The 12,598-nt window shown below is 55.5% G+C and overlaps 1 protein-coding gene across 4 annotated transcripts in view; it reads right to left on the reverse strand.

Moving 5' to 3' along the window:
• Window positions 1-1,932: 1,932 nt before the first annotated feature.
• Window positions 1,933-12,598, reverse strand: part of Src (SRC proto-oncogene, non-receptor tyrosine kinase) — a 44,582-nt gene continuing 33,916 nt past the window's right edge. For 2 of the 4 annotated variants that reach the window (XM_085697116.2, XM_085697117.2), the window contains 10 exons: window positions 11,602-11,634; window positions 10,735-10,833; window positions 10,493-10,596; window positions 9,073-9,222; window positions 7,879-8,034; window positions 6,385-6,564; window positions 5,386-5,462; window positions 4,458-4,611; window positions 4,237-4,368; window positions 1,933-3,997 (listed from right to left, as the gene is read on the reverse strand). In XM_085697116.2, the coding sequence (XP_085553242.1) occupies window positions 3,789-3,997; window positions 4,237-4,368; window positions 4,458-4,611; window positions 5,386-5,462; window positions 6,385-6,564; window positions 7,879-8,034; window positions 9,073-9,222; window positions 10,493-10,596; window positions 10,735-10,833; window positions 11,602-11,634 (1,294 nt within the window). In that variant the 3' untranslated portion in view covers window positions 1,933-3,788. The remainder of the gene's footprint in view (window positions 3,998-4,236; window positions 4,369-4,457; window positions 4,612-5,385; window positions 5,463-6,384; window positions 6,565-7,878; window positions 8,035-9,072; window positions 9,223-10,492; window positions 10,597-10,734; window positions 10,834-11,601; window positions 11,635-12,598) is intronic. The other 2 variants (XM_085697118.2, XM_085697119.2) reach the window with 1 other exon arrangement.

Genomic DNA, 12,598 nt, shown 5'->3' on the forward strand with positions numbered 1-12,598 from the left:
ACACACCCCTCCCACATACACTACATAACTCCCAGATACCCTACAAAGGATGTACACTCCAAACCCCAACCACCCCATACAGCCCATTAACACCCCATATCACACATAGCACATGCCAAACACACCCACACAACATCCCTCCTCTGCACACCACACTTACAGTATGTGTACCCCTACCACACCCTCCCTTAGAACCCATACACACCCTATACCCCAATTACACCCTAGATCCCCCCCAGATCTCATGCACATCCTCATCGTCCACACCCTACACTCACAACACATGGCAGGGAGGTCAGGGCATGCCCTAGAGGAAGGCAGAAGTATGGCAGATGGTCAAGTACAGCCATAAGCAGCCATCACGTATCACGTACAAACACACATCCAGGGACTGGGGCAGTGCTGAGCCCAGATGGACCTCTGGTCTGAGTTTTTCTGTGAAGGAACCAATGGCCAGATCAGATGTGAGCCAGGAAATGAAGGCTCAAGGGACAGAGACAAGGAAAAGGGTGAGCACCCAGGCATTACACCACCCAGGGGAGATGCTCTAACCACTGAGCAAGAGAGGCAGGCAAGTTTGGGGTACAAGTGATGCTTGATTTTTCCTTACTTATGCTTGTCTGAGTCATCCTATTCTGCAAGTAGGAACATACATTATTCTTGTCCCAGGGAAATGTTTTCCCAGAAGACAAATGTGTGCAGAGAGGGAGCAATCGTAGCAGAAAGGACCCCAGGGTCTCATGCGCTGAAGCAGCTGGAGGCCCAGGCCAAACCACGGCCCCCCCTCTGCTGTCTGCACCTGTCCCTGTCTCTCACATGCAGAGCCCCAGGAAAGGAAACCTAACACGGGGCAAAGTGTGGAACTAGAAACTAGAGAAGGACCTGGTGGGGAGAGGGAGGGAAGTGACATGTTTTGAAGGTTGGATAGGCGTTTTCAGCCAGGAAGAGGAAAGAGATTTCCAGAGTAGAGTCAGCCCAGGCCCAGAGTGTGAGGCAGAGGGAGGAGAAACTGAGACAGAGTGGAAAAGGAAAGCCAGAGGGAGCATTGCATGGAGGTGGATGTCAACTCATGCCACTTACTGCAGCATGCATGGCTCATCTGGGTCACTTCCACTCACAGATCACAGTCTGTGTGTGTGTATGTGTGTACATATGCGCGTGCGCACCTGTGCACACACACACTCAGAGAGCACGAGCACACTGAGAACAGAAGACACTGCCATAAGCTCCTATTCACACCCACCTTGCTCCCTGACACACATTTTGAAGAAAGAAAACAGGACAGAAAGTTGAGGCCACCTTATACAAAGGCCCTTCAGCAGCTGGAGTGCAACGGGAGGAACGGGGTGGCCTCAGGTGTCCACTGTGGTCCTGGCTTGTGAAGTGGGCATGGAATGAGATGTGTTCTGGTTTGAACTGAGCAGCTAGCAAAGACTTGCAGGCCCAGGTTTACTCTGAAGACGTCTCTGCAGGTCTCCAGATGGGCCAGGGACAAGGCAGGGCAGGTGGCATGGCTTCTCCCCGCCCAGCGTTTGCATGAGTTCACTCCTGTCCAGCCCAGTCCCAAGAAGACACACACCCAGAGCCTTTGAGATCACTGGGACACACACACACACACACACACACACACACAGAGCCTTTGAGATCACCAGGACACACACAGTCTTTGAGATCACTCATGAACACACTCCATGCGGCCTGGAATGTGCCCCATTCTGGCAGGTGCCCATATCTCACAAGCATCCTTGTCCTAAACCAGGTGCTTCCCCCAAGACCCTCAGATGGGATGTGCTGTGCCTGACCCATCTGATCACATCACCTCCAGGCCTAGAAACCACTTAGCTGCAGGGATCAAGGCGCCTACAGGCTGTGTTCCCTCACATCCAGGACTCTCTCACGCGTAGCAGACGTTCAATAAATGGTTGGCCAAACTGAGGTCTGTTTGTGTTTAATCAGACAGTATGCAAAGTATGTACAACCAGTTCTGGGTCCCCCTCCCTCCAAGTCTGGGCCATGGAATGTGGGATCCCCAGGCCCTACCCAGAGCCGGGGAGGGGGGTGCCCAAGGCCTCTGCATAGTCATCTGAAATCTACAAAACACTGTTAAAAAAGAAAAAAAGAAAGAAAAATGAAAAAGAAAACAGAACAGTTGAGGCCACCGTATGCAAAGGTCCTTGGGTAGCTGGAGTGGGGTGGGAAGAATGGGGTGGCAAGCTCAGACCTGCCAGGTGGATGGGAAAACTGGGCAAGAGACAATGGGAGGAAAGTGGAAATGTCAGGGCAGGCCAAGCTTGGCCTCCTTCCCTGCAAGCAGGGCCTGGCTGGCTCGAAGCCCCGGCAGTGGGGACATTATTGCTGTGATAGGGCAGTGGGTGAAATGATCATGTCTGGGGAGAGAGTAGGGGTGTTTTTACATGTTAAATACGGACACAGGGGAAGACACATGTACACACACACACGCACACACAAACAGGGGAAGACACACAGGCACATGTACATACACACAGGGGCCCTCAGCTGAGATGCCACAAACCATCAACTACCCACCTTACAGATGGGGACACTGAGGCAGAGAGAAGCTACTACACACTCCAAGGCTGGGCAGAAGAGTCAGGGACCGAGCAGTCAGCTGGCTGCTGTGGCAGGGCTGTGCTCCCCTGGACCCCAGCTGGAGAGACTGTAGCTCCCAGAGAGGGCAGGGCCAGTGTTGATGCACAGCAGTGAGGGGCCATCCCCTCCCTTCCCTGGTCAAGCAGTTCCCCTCCCTCCCCAGCTAAGGAGTACCAGCATGGGGCCAGGTGTTGAAATGATTGGGACAAAGGACAGTTAGGGCTCCCAGCTTCTTAGCTCTTCTACTTCCACTTGATTGCCTCTGCAGCCTGAGAGCTCACTCCATCTCATGGCTGGCTCTTAAGGTCAAAACCCACCCACACTGTGACTGAGCCTGGTCCACACCATCACTCTCCACCCCCCATTCCTGACTCAGCATTATGCTTGCCCTCGTTCTTCCCCCACGACAAACCCATGAGCATCAATGACATCCTAACTCCGCCACCTTTAACCCATTTTCAGGCCCCAGCCTGTCCAGTGCCTTTAAGGACAGTTCTCATTGGTTCCTGAGGAAGACAGAGGGAGCACCAGGTGCTAACCCACCTCAACCCTGAACTGCCCGCCGTCTTGGGCAAGTCACAGTCCCTCCTGGATTCAGTTTTCCTGACAGAGAAATGAGGGTAATGTGTCGGTGATCGCCAAGGGTCCCATGTGGAGGACAGGGCTGAAGGAGAGCTCACCCTGACTCTTACCCCAGCGTGTGGTGGGCCTTGGGCTGTCTAGCCTGAGAGCCATGGGAGATGGTTCTAGACCCAATGTTCCACCCAGAAGCCTCCAACAAGGATGGCCAGGGCAGGAAGTACATGTGGGCCTCATTCCTCTTTGGAAAGGCTCTTTGGCCAGTTTGAAACAGACCCAGGGTGAAGAATGTGGGGCGGAGTCAGGTGAGTGGAGAGGGCTGAGGCTGGAAACCACCCCAGGCCCTGATCTTCACCCAGGGTCTCCTGCGAGAAAGAGGCTGACTCCAGACAGAATACAGAGTGGGCCTGGGCAGGCTATGGGGCAGTCACTGTACCAGCCTCAACCTGTCCTTCCAGGCTGCCCCTGTCCCTGAAGCCCTTCCATGCTCCAGAAGGGGCACTGCTGAGGCAACCCAGCCCCAGAGAGAGGGTGATAGAGGCAGGTGCATCAGAGGCCACACCCAGAAGCCTAGGGTGACAGTCCTGTGCCCACAGTTCCTATAGGTTCTCCCCAGGCTGGTACTGAGGCTCGGTAGACGTGAAGTAATCCTCCAGGAAGGCCTGCAGGTACTCGAAGGTGGGCCGCTCCTCGGGCTCCTTCCGCCAGCACTGGCACATGAGATCGTGAAGGGACTCGGGGCACTCGGGGGGACAAGGCATCCGGTAGCCCCGCTCCACCTGGTCCAGCACCTCACGGTTCACCATTCCTATGAACAGAGGGCTGTGAGGAGACGGATCCAGAGACTGATACAGCCTAGACAGCGGTTAGCTTATGGTGTATAAAGCCCTGTCTCTGAGGCTAAGAGGCAGCCTGAGATCAGAGATTAGCCCCTTGTGGTATTCAGCCCCAGAAAGAGGAAGCCCAGAGGTGGTGTGTGTGGGGTGGGGAGAGAGGTGAGACTTGCTCCTAGGGCCAAGGCCAGGGACACAGGCGTAGCCCCCTCACCAGGGTAGGGCACCCGTCCCTTAGTGGTGAGCTCGGTCAGCAGGATCCCAAAGGACCACACGTCTGACTTGATGGTGAATCTGCCGTACAGAGCAGCTTCGGGAGCAGTCCACTTGATGGGGAATTTGGCACCTAAAGGCAAGAAGGCACAGGGTGTCACCACCAGTCTCATTTCCACCTGGTGGCCTGACATCATCGGATGCACCCCCGGGAGCTCCCACCTTGCCGGGCTGTGTATTCGTTGTCTTCTATGAGCCGGGCTAGACCAAAGTCAGCCACCTTACACACCAGATTCTCTCCAACCAGGATATTGGCGGCTCGGAGGTCCCGGTGCACATAGTTCATCCGCTCCACATAGGCCATACCTGAGGCGATCTGTAGAGACAGAGAGTCCAGCTCAGGGACCAAGCCACACCCATCCCAGGGCTGTAAGCAGGAGTCCCAGGCTGGTCATCCCCAGGCATAGAGAGACGGCCAAAGGCCTTGCCCATCCCATGTCCTTTCAGCTTATAATAAACACCACTGGTCTAAAAAAGGAGACCATGGCTGGACAGATGGCTCAGTGGTTAAGGCACTGGCTGCTCTTCCAGAGGCCTTGAGTTCAATTCCCGGCAACCACAGGGTGGCTCACAACCATCTATAGTGGGATCTGATGCCCTCTTCTGGCATGCGGGCATATGAGCAGACAGTGCACTCACACTTTAAATAAATAAATAAATAAAATTTTTAAAAAGAAAAAAGTAGACCACAGCTCAGTGGGGGAGGAGGACAGGCAAAGGGCAATGGAGAGGTCACAGTAAGATGCTGCCAAGGAAGCAGGGGAGTATAAAAAAGAGGTCCCTGATGACCCATTGACACAGGCACATGCCTGGTCCTGCCTGTTGTCCCAAGTCCCCTCTCTGAGCCTCGGTTTCCTCACTAGCAAATGTAAACAATAAATTTTAAACTTTTAATATTTTATTTTTAATTATGCGTATTGCCTCTCTGATGCCTGGATATGGTGTGCGGTCCAGAACTACCAACCCAGGTATTAGCAAGAGCTCCAGAGTGGCAAGATGAGATCTAAACATGATGAATGCAGGCCTCCTAGAGGGGGCGCTCTGAGCCCGAGAGCTAAAGGTGCGTGGGAAGGTGGGAGGGGAGACTTACCTGAGCAGCCATATCCACCAGCTGGGGTAGCCGCAGATATTTGCCTGTTTCCCCCTTGAGAAAGTCCAGCAGACTCCCTGCAGAGAGAAAGCCAGCTCTAGCCTTGCCAGGGTTTCCCTGTGCAGGAAGCTGTGGCTCCCAGACCCTGGCCACCTGCTCAACCAGTAAGGAAAAAAGTCTCAGTTCAGTGCTTGCTACTCAAAGGCAAAAACTCTAGGAGCTAGACCAAAGAATCCTACTGGGCCCTTGTAGTAAGGTGTGTGTGTGTGTGTGTGTGTGTGTGTTGGGGGTGGTGTTAGATGCAAAAGACCGTGTATAAAGCCCAAGACACATTATATTATCTGAACCAAGTCTGCCAGCCGGTGGTTACCTAAGGCTGGAGCTGAAGAGTCCTATCTATCACTAAGAGCAGCAGGGAACTTTGAGGGAACGTGGGTGCTCTCTTTCTCTCTCTCTCTCTCTCTCTCTCTCTCTCTCTCTCTCCATATATATTGTTTTGAGACAGGGTCTCAACTAGCTTACCTCACTATGCAATGGAGGCTGACCTCGAACTCTTGATCTTCCTCCTTCTAGCCCCTCAGTGCTGGGACTACAGATATATGACATTGTGCATAATCGGTACAGTGCTGGGGTCAAATCTACGGCCAAGCCTGTATGTGCTAGGCAAGTACTCTACCAACTGAGCTACATCCCCAACCCCACATTGCTGTTTACTGAGACAGTCTATGCAGCTAGCCTGGCCTCAAACTCAAGATCCTCCTGCTTCAACCCCCAGAGCACTGGGATTACAGGTGCAAGCCATCACACCACCCGGCAACAACAGGGATCTTGACGGCGGGGTAGGACAAAAGGGTAATCCTTAAGAAAAGGTATTATTAAGGCAGTCCCTCAGGAAACCTGGGTTACCTCAGCAAGGGTTGGCTCAGAGTAGGAAGTTCCCTTGCGTGCCCTGCCCTGCACAGGCACCCAAATGGATCTCGCTCTAGGCACAGGCCTTACCCTTGCTCATGTACTCCGTCACGATGTAAATAGGTTCCTCCGACACCACAGCATACAGCTGCACCAGTTTCTCATGCCGCAGTTTCTTCATGACTTGGGCCTCCTGCAGGAAGGCCTCTGGAGACATGGTGCCTGGCTTCAGGGTTTTGATGGCAACCCTCGTTGTGCCGTTCCAGGTGCCTGTGGGAGAGGGACATAGTGACCTCAGTACAGGCCACCATTCTGTTGCACTGGGCCAGGCCAGCCTACATGAGTGCCTATCTCAACTCATGGAATGGGTTCAGCCAAGGCCCGGGACCTTACTGAGACTGTATTCCCACTTATAAAATGGACTCAAAGAATGGAGACTCCTCCCAGGGCTGTGAAATGAGTGTCTGGAGCCTGCTAACAGACCGTAACCCTTACTAGACACTGATTGATCAGGAATGTTGCCAGAAAGCAGAACAGCAGCCTGGCGGGTGGGTGACCATGTTTCTGCCCGGTGGGCACCGTCAGTGCTTCAGGCATCAGCAATCAGAACATGGGACACAAGAGGGCGGCCTGTGTCTGGGGCCACTGGGGGCACCAGAATGAGAGTTCTGCAGTGTTGGCAAGCAGGGGAACTGACAGGTCGGCCTGGGGTCCTTCTTGTCACAGGACTGGATCTGAGGTGGCACAGGTCACCTCCTAGCTCTTCTTGAGTCAGGTCACTCGGGGACCTGATTATGGTGATTCCTGGTCTGTGTACAATCCCAGAGAGAGGTGGGAGGCCCTCTCAGATCCCCACTACACACTTGCCAAGGTTCTGCCTAAACCCTCCTTTAGGTCTGAGCTTAGGAGCTGGCTTCCCCACCCCCCTGCTCTTTCTCTTCACAGGCCAGGACTTTCTCTCTCCACCTGGCCCCAACCCCTCTAGCACCCTCAGAAGGGAGAAAGTGAAATGGTACAGCCACTGCAGCCCCAACCAGTCCCCCTCTACTCCTGGTGGCCAGAGAGCAGCTAGTGGCAGAGGGACCTGGGTTGTCTGTGGCTCCAGGGTTGGAGGGGAAATGGAAACGGGACACAGACTTCCCACTAATCCTTCCCCACAGCACTCTCTCCTTCTGTGCCAAGCTAACATGCAGATGCCTCCTGAAGCTTAACATCAGGAGGCTGAGGCTTGATGTAAGACCTGACCAGACACTCACCGGCCCTGGAGGACAGTGGTGCCTAGGCCCCAGCAGCTCTGGGTACACAATTCCCCTAGTCTTTACATGCATGGGCTCCAAGGAATCGGGTGTGTCCATCTCAGTGCTGACCCCAGCTGGGTCACAGTCAGGGTAAAGGGGCATGAGCAAGTAAGTATGTTACATGTGGGTTTAAAAGTGTTCCAGGAAACGTGATACTCTGTACGGTTAATTACAATAATAAAATAAAAACGGAGACTAGCTGTTCAGCAGAGACAATTAAAGAGAGGGGGACCCAAGGTCCTTGAGCTGTCTGGCTGGGGTGGGGACAGGGGTGTGTGTTCCTTACCCATCCACACCTCTCCGAAGCAGCCCTGGCCCAACTTGACCTCCAGACGCAGGGACTCCCGGGGGATCTCCCAGGCATCCTTGGCCAGGCCCTGGGTCTGCGGCTTGGATGTGGGGCACACGGTAGTGAGGCGGTGGCACAGGCCATCGGCGTGTTCTGAGGATGGAGGCAGGGGATGGAGCTCAGGCAGGGTCCCTCAGCAGGCTGGCTTCCCTGTCCTGAGGGCAGAGCCCTATACACTGTACACTCCATCTCTGGGGATGGGTAAACACATGCCTATTTTTACTCCCCACAGGCAGGTGCACAACACGAAAGTCCCTGCTCAATGCACTCACTCACTCGTCCATCAGATTGGACGGGGCCAGAGGACCGGGAAGGACAGCTATGGGAGCCTACCCTAGGGAGGCCACAGTCACCCTTGTCCCAGTCACCTATCAAGCTCCCCTGGTCACCTCTCAGGACCACAGATGTGACAGGATAGTTTGGGAGGGGGGAGTCAAGCTTTGGGAATCTTTTGGGAGCCCTGGAAGGCATTCCAGACGCAGAGGTTCCTGGTCTGGCTTGAGGGGTAACTAGGGTGGTACCCCAAACAGCACACAGCCTGTGCCAGGGACCAAGACAAGATCAACTGTGGTGTTGGAAAAGCTGCCAGGAGGAGGGTAAGTGAGGTTGGAGAAACTGACGGGTATTGAACAACCTTTAGCCACCAGGGCTTGGAGCCTCGCCCTAGTGGATTTGGACTAGGAACCAAATGAGCCCCAAAGCAGAGGCAAATGGACAGAGAGGCAGCGGGTTCTAGAGAAGCCAGAGGCCCAGGCTGGGAGGACAGTTTTAGTAGCTTATGCCCGCAGATGCCAGGCAAGCAGGACACACCAGTCCTGTCACTGCACACAGTCTGCACCCCAGCTCCAGCCCCCTGCTGTTCTCTATCAAAGAGGCCTCCCTCTCCTCCTCTCCCAGGAACTGGTTCAGACCAGTCTCAGGGCTGCAGAAACAGCCACCACCAGCCTCTCCGCCCCTCCCTTCTAGCTTGCTCAAGGCAGCCCCTTCCTCACCAACCAGTTGCAGGAGAGGAGGGGGCAGGGCAGGAAGAGGGAGGGAGGGAAGGAGGAGATGGAAAAGAGGCACCCCATGGTATCCCACGCCCCTCCTGGGGTGGCAGCCAGTGAGTTCCCACAGCCAGGGGCCACTCACTGGAGTAGTAAGCCACTAACTGCTGCAGGCTGTTGAACTGGGTGCGGGAGGTGATGTAGAAACCGCCGCTGTCCAGTTTGCGGATCTTGTAGTGTTTTACGTTGAGGCCCTTGGCATTGTCGAAGTCAGATACAGAGAGGCAGTAGGCACCTGTGGACAGACAGGGAGGAGACGTCCCTGGCACCCTGCTGATGTGCCCCTTACTTGGGAAAGTGAGTTCAGTCCCCACCCTTTTCCAGTATGATGAGGATTAGGTTCCAGGGCAGCCATGAGGATGCAGCCAGGTCAGGCATGAAACCCCCAAGGCAGGACCCTCCCCCCAAACTCTTAGCCCTGGTAGGATCTCTGAATCTCTAGTGTGCTCCCAACTGTGTAACCCTGACAAGCCACTGATTGTCCTTTCTAGGCCTCAGTTTCCTCCTCTACACAAAGAGAGGACTGTGAAGAGTCACCTGACCTCAGCAAGCATGCTGTAAATGCTGGCTGGGGTCTGGGAATGGCCCCAGGCAGCCTTGGGTTCTTAGCTTTGTTAAATAGAGCCAGGGACATCTGGGGTAGCATCAGAGAAGAAAGGGAGCCCCAGAGGTGGGGCCCAGGCTCCAGGGATATGACAGGCCTGCCCCTCCAGCACCCACTGCTGAGGTCCCTGGAGCCCCACTGGACATCGGCAGGGAGATACGATGATCCTCTGGTAACCTGAGCGAGCCAGGCAGGGCTGTACCTGAGACCCATCCTTGTCTATCTCAAAGCAACACTGGGAAGTCGTGGTTTCTGCAGGTGGCCCACATCGTGTCCATACAGCAGGCACCGGCTGAAGTCCACGGCCAAGTGGGACCTCATATACATCCCTATGCCCAGTGACCACATGCTCACACTGGCCCATACCCACCCCACCCCCGGACCTCAGGAACCAAGCAGCGCTGGTCAACCCCAACCCCAACAGCGCACATGCACACATTGTGGCACCCGCTCTTTTCTAACGCCTGCTGAGCCCCAGGCCCACAGGAAAGAGCCTGGCTTGGTTGTCATGGTGATGTGCTAGGAGAAGGGGCAGGACTGAGCAGAGACAGACTGTGGGGGAAGGGTGAGGCCAGGAAAGGCTCCTGGGAAAGGGGGAAGGGGAACAGAGGGGCTCCCTGCATCTGTGCCCATCCCTGAACAAGTGTGGCTGTGTACACTCAGAGCTCCTCATTGCCTGTGCCCACTCCCAGTGTGAGAAACAAAGCAGAAAGCTTTTGGGTGACATGACCACCTCTGGATTACTCGTCTTCCTCAAGCACCATATTTAAATCCTGCTATCACCCCCACCGAAGGGCTCTTCCTCCCCATCCCATGTGCCAAACTCCTATTCACCCTCCAATACCCAGCTGAAACAATACCCTCAAAGCCGAGTTTCCAGTCCCAGATGGCTCTGGCATACCTTTTGTGGTCTCGCTCTCCCTCACAAGAAAGGTCCCTCTTGGGTTCTCAGCGCTGAGCAGTAGCCGCTCCGACTCCCGTCTGGTGATCTTGCCAAAGTACCACCTGGGGCGGGAGGGACAAATCTGTGTTGGTTGGCTAGTGTTTACTGCCCACAACGCTGGCCCTGGGTACTGGTGCCACTGAGACCCAGGAGGGACACTGCTAGGGGTGGCAGTGGCAGCAGCCAGACAACATACTCACTCCTCGGCCTGGATGGAGTCGGAGGGCGCCACGTAGTTGCTGGGGATGTAACCGGTCTGTCCCGTGCTCAGCGAGTGTGCCAGCCACCAGTCTCCCTCTCTGAGCAGGTGGGAGGGAGCAAGGAATGACATCATCAGGGGAGCAGGGTCAGCAACCCTGACCTTCCCACGTGCATGGCCAGGCTCTGCAGCAAGGGAAGCTGGACCAGCCTGTGTCCACAGCGAGCCAGCACGAGCTGGCCTGGAACTCACACCTCCCTGTCACACTGACCCAGAAGGATACCACCCAAAACCTCAGCAGGACTGAGCCCTGTAAGCCCAAGGACTGAACCCAGAGGCACTGTCCAGAGTGCATAGCGGCCTGCAGGTGCCAAGGGCTGCCTTGGGAGAGAGGGAGGGATGAGGCTCCCTGTCTGGGGGAGGAGGAGGGGTAAGCAGGGTTTACAGGAGATGGATGCCAGATTAGACCTTGGATGTCCCCAAGCCCTGAGAGCCCTGACACCGAGTGGAGACAAGGCTGGCCTTTCTGAAGCCCAGCAACAGCGCAGGCTTACCCCTTCAAACAAGCACTACCTGCCCCTGCCCCAAATCATAGCTCACTCCTACAGGTCCTTAACTGAAACTACAGGCCTCCTCCTGCAGCCTACCCCTGTTCAGGGGGAAAGAGAAACCAGAGAGAACTGGGCCGTGCCCAAAGTCACACAGCGAGTCATGGGGAATGAGGTGGCAGAGCCCCAGTGCCCAGGGCCTCTACACTAACTGCCCCAGGAAGAGGGGAAGGAAAGAGGAAGGAAGAGGGAGGAGGGAGGAGGACTCCCGGCAGGGTTCGGGTTCTGGGCTTGGGTGGGAGGGGAAGGGGCGGAAGTACCTTTGCAGCCATCTGAATGTGAACCAGGTCTGGCTGGAGCAGGGGTCCAGAGACAGAGGAGGGAGGAGCAAGCGAGAGCCCAACCGGAGAGAAGAGGTAGAGATGGGGGTGGTGAGAGGCTGTGGCAGGGGGCCAAGGGAGAGAGCGAGAGCCAGGCAGTGCTGGGGACACTGGGAACGGGGCAAGGGGCAGCCAGAGGCCTCACATCCAAAGCAACCAAAGGGGACAGGGCAAAGGCTGGAGGTTTGAGGGAAGATCAGGAGATAGGGCTTAGGAGATAGGGTCCAGCCCTTCCCAAACCCCCTGTACAGATGGAAAGACTGAGGCTGGAGAAGCAAAGGGCTCTGTGCAAGGTCACACAGCCAAGCCAGGTCCTGGTCCCGTGGAAGGGGCCTCCCTGCGGGTACCGTGAGGCTCAGTGGCTCTCCAGCTCATCTCCATGCAAGGCTTGGGGGTGGTACGGTGGGTGTCAAGTGAGACAGCTGGTGTTGTCCTTGGCCCCTGCCTTGACCCTGAGAAGATGCACAGCAACCCCACCCCGGCCCAGAGACTGGAAGGCCCCGGCCTCACATCACACAGCCCCAGCTGGAACACACTGGATGTCTGAGCATCTCTTCACACAGCTTTACAGAGGCCAGGTGAGCATCAGATACTGGCTCTGCTGGTGCTGGACAGAGGAGTCCCTTCAAGATGGAGCCGTGCAGGACAGACACACAGGCAGGGTGCAAGCTCACCCAGCACCCGTGGCCCAAACCTCCTCTCCCTCTTGGGGTACACACAGTTTCCTGTCTTATTTGACCCCCAAGGTCATCCTACAAGGAAGAAGGCAAGACTCCCACCCCCAATTGAGGAAACTACATTTGAGAGAGGAGGAAACCACAGTCACTCTGGCAAGAGAGACCATTGTTTTCTTTATAGAGTTGGGGAAACTGAGGCATGGAGTAGGAGAAGATTTGCCCAAAGCTACAGACTCAGGTCCAAAGCGCTCTAAAATCTT

Source organism: Myodes glareolus, chromosome 10 (genome assembly GCF_982192425.1).
Source record: "Myodes glareolus chromosome 10, mMyoGla1.1, whole genome shotgun sequence".
Lineage (NCBI taxonomy): Eukaryota > Metazoa > Chordata > Mammalia > Rodentia > Cricetidae > Myodes > Myodes glareolus.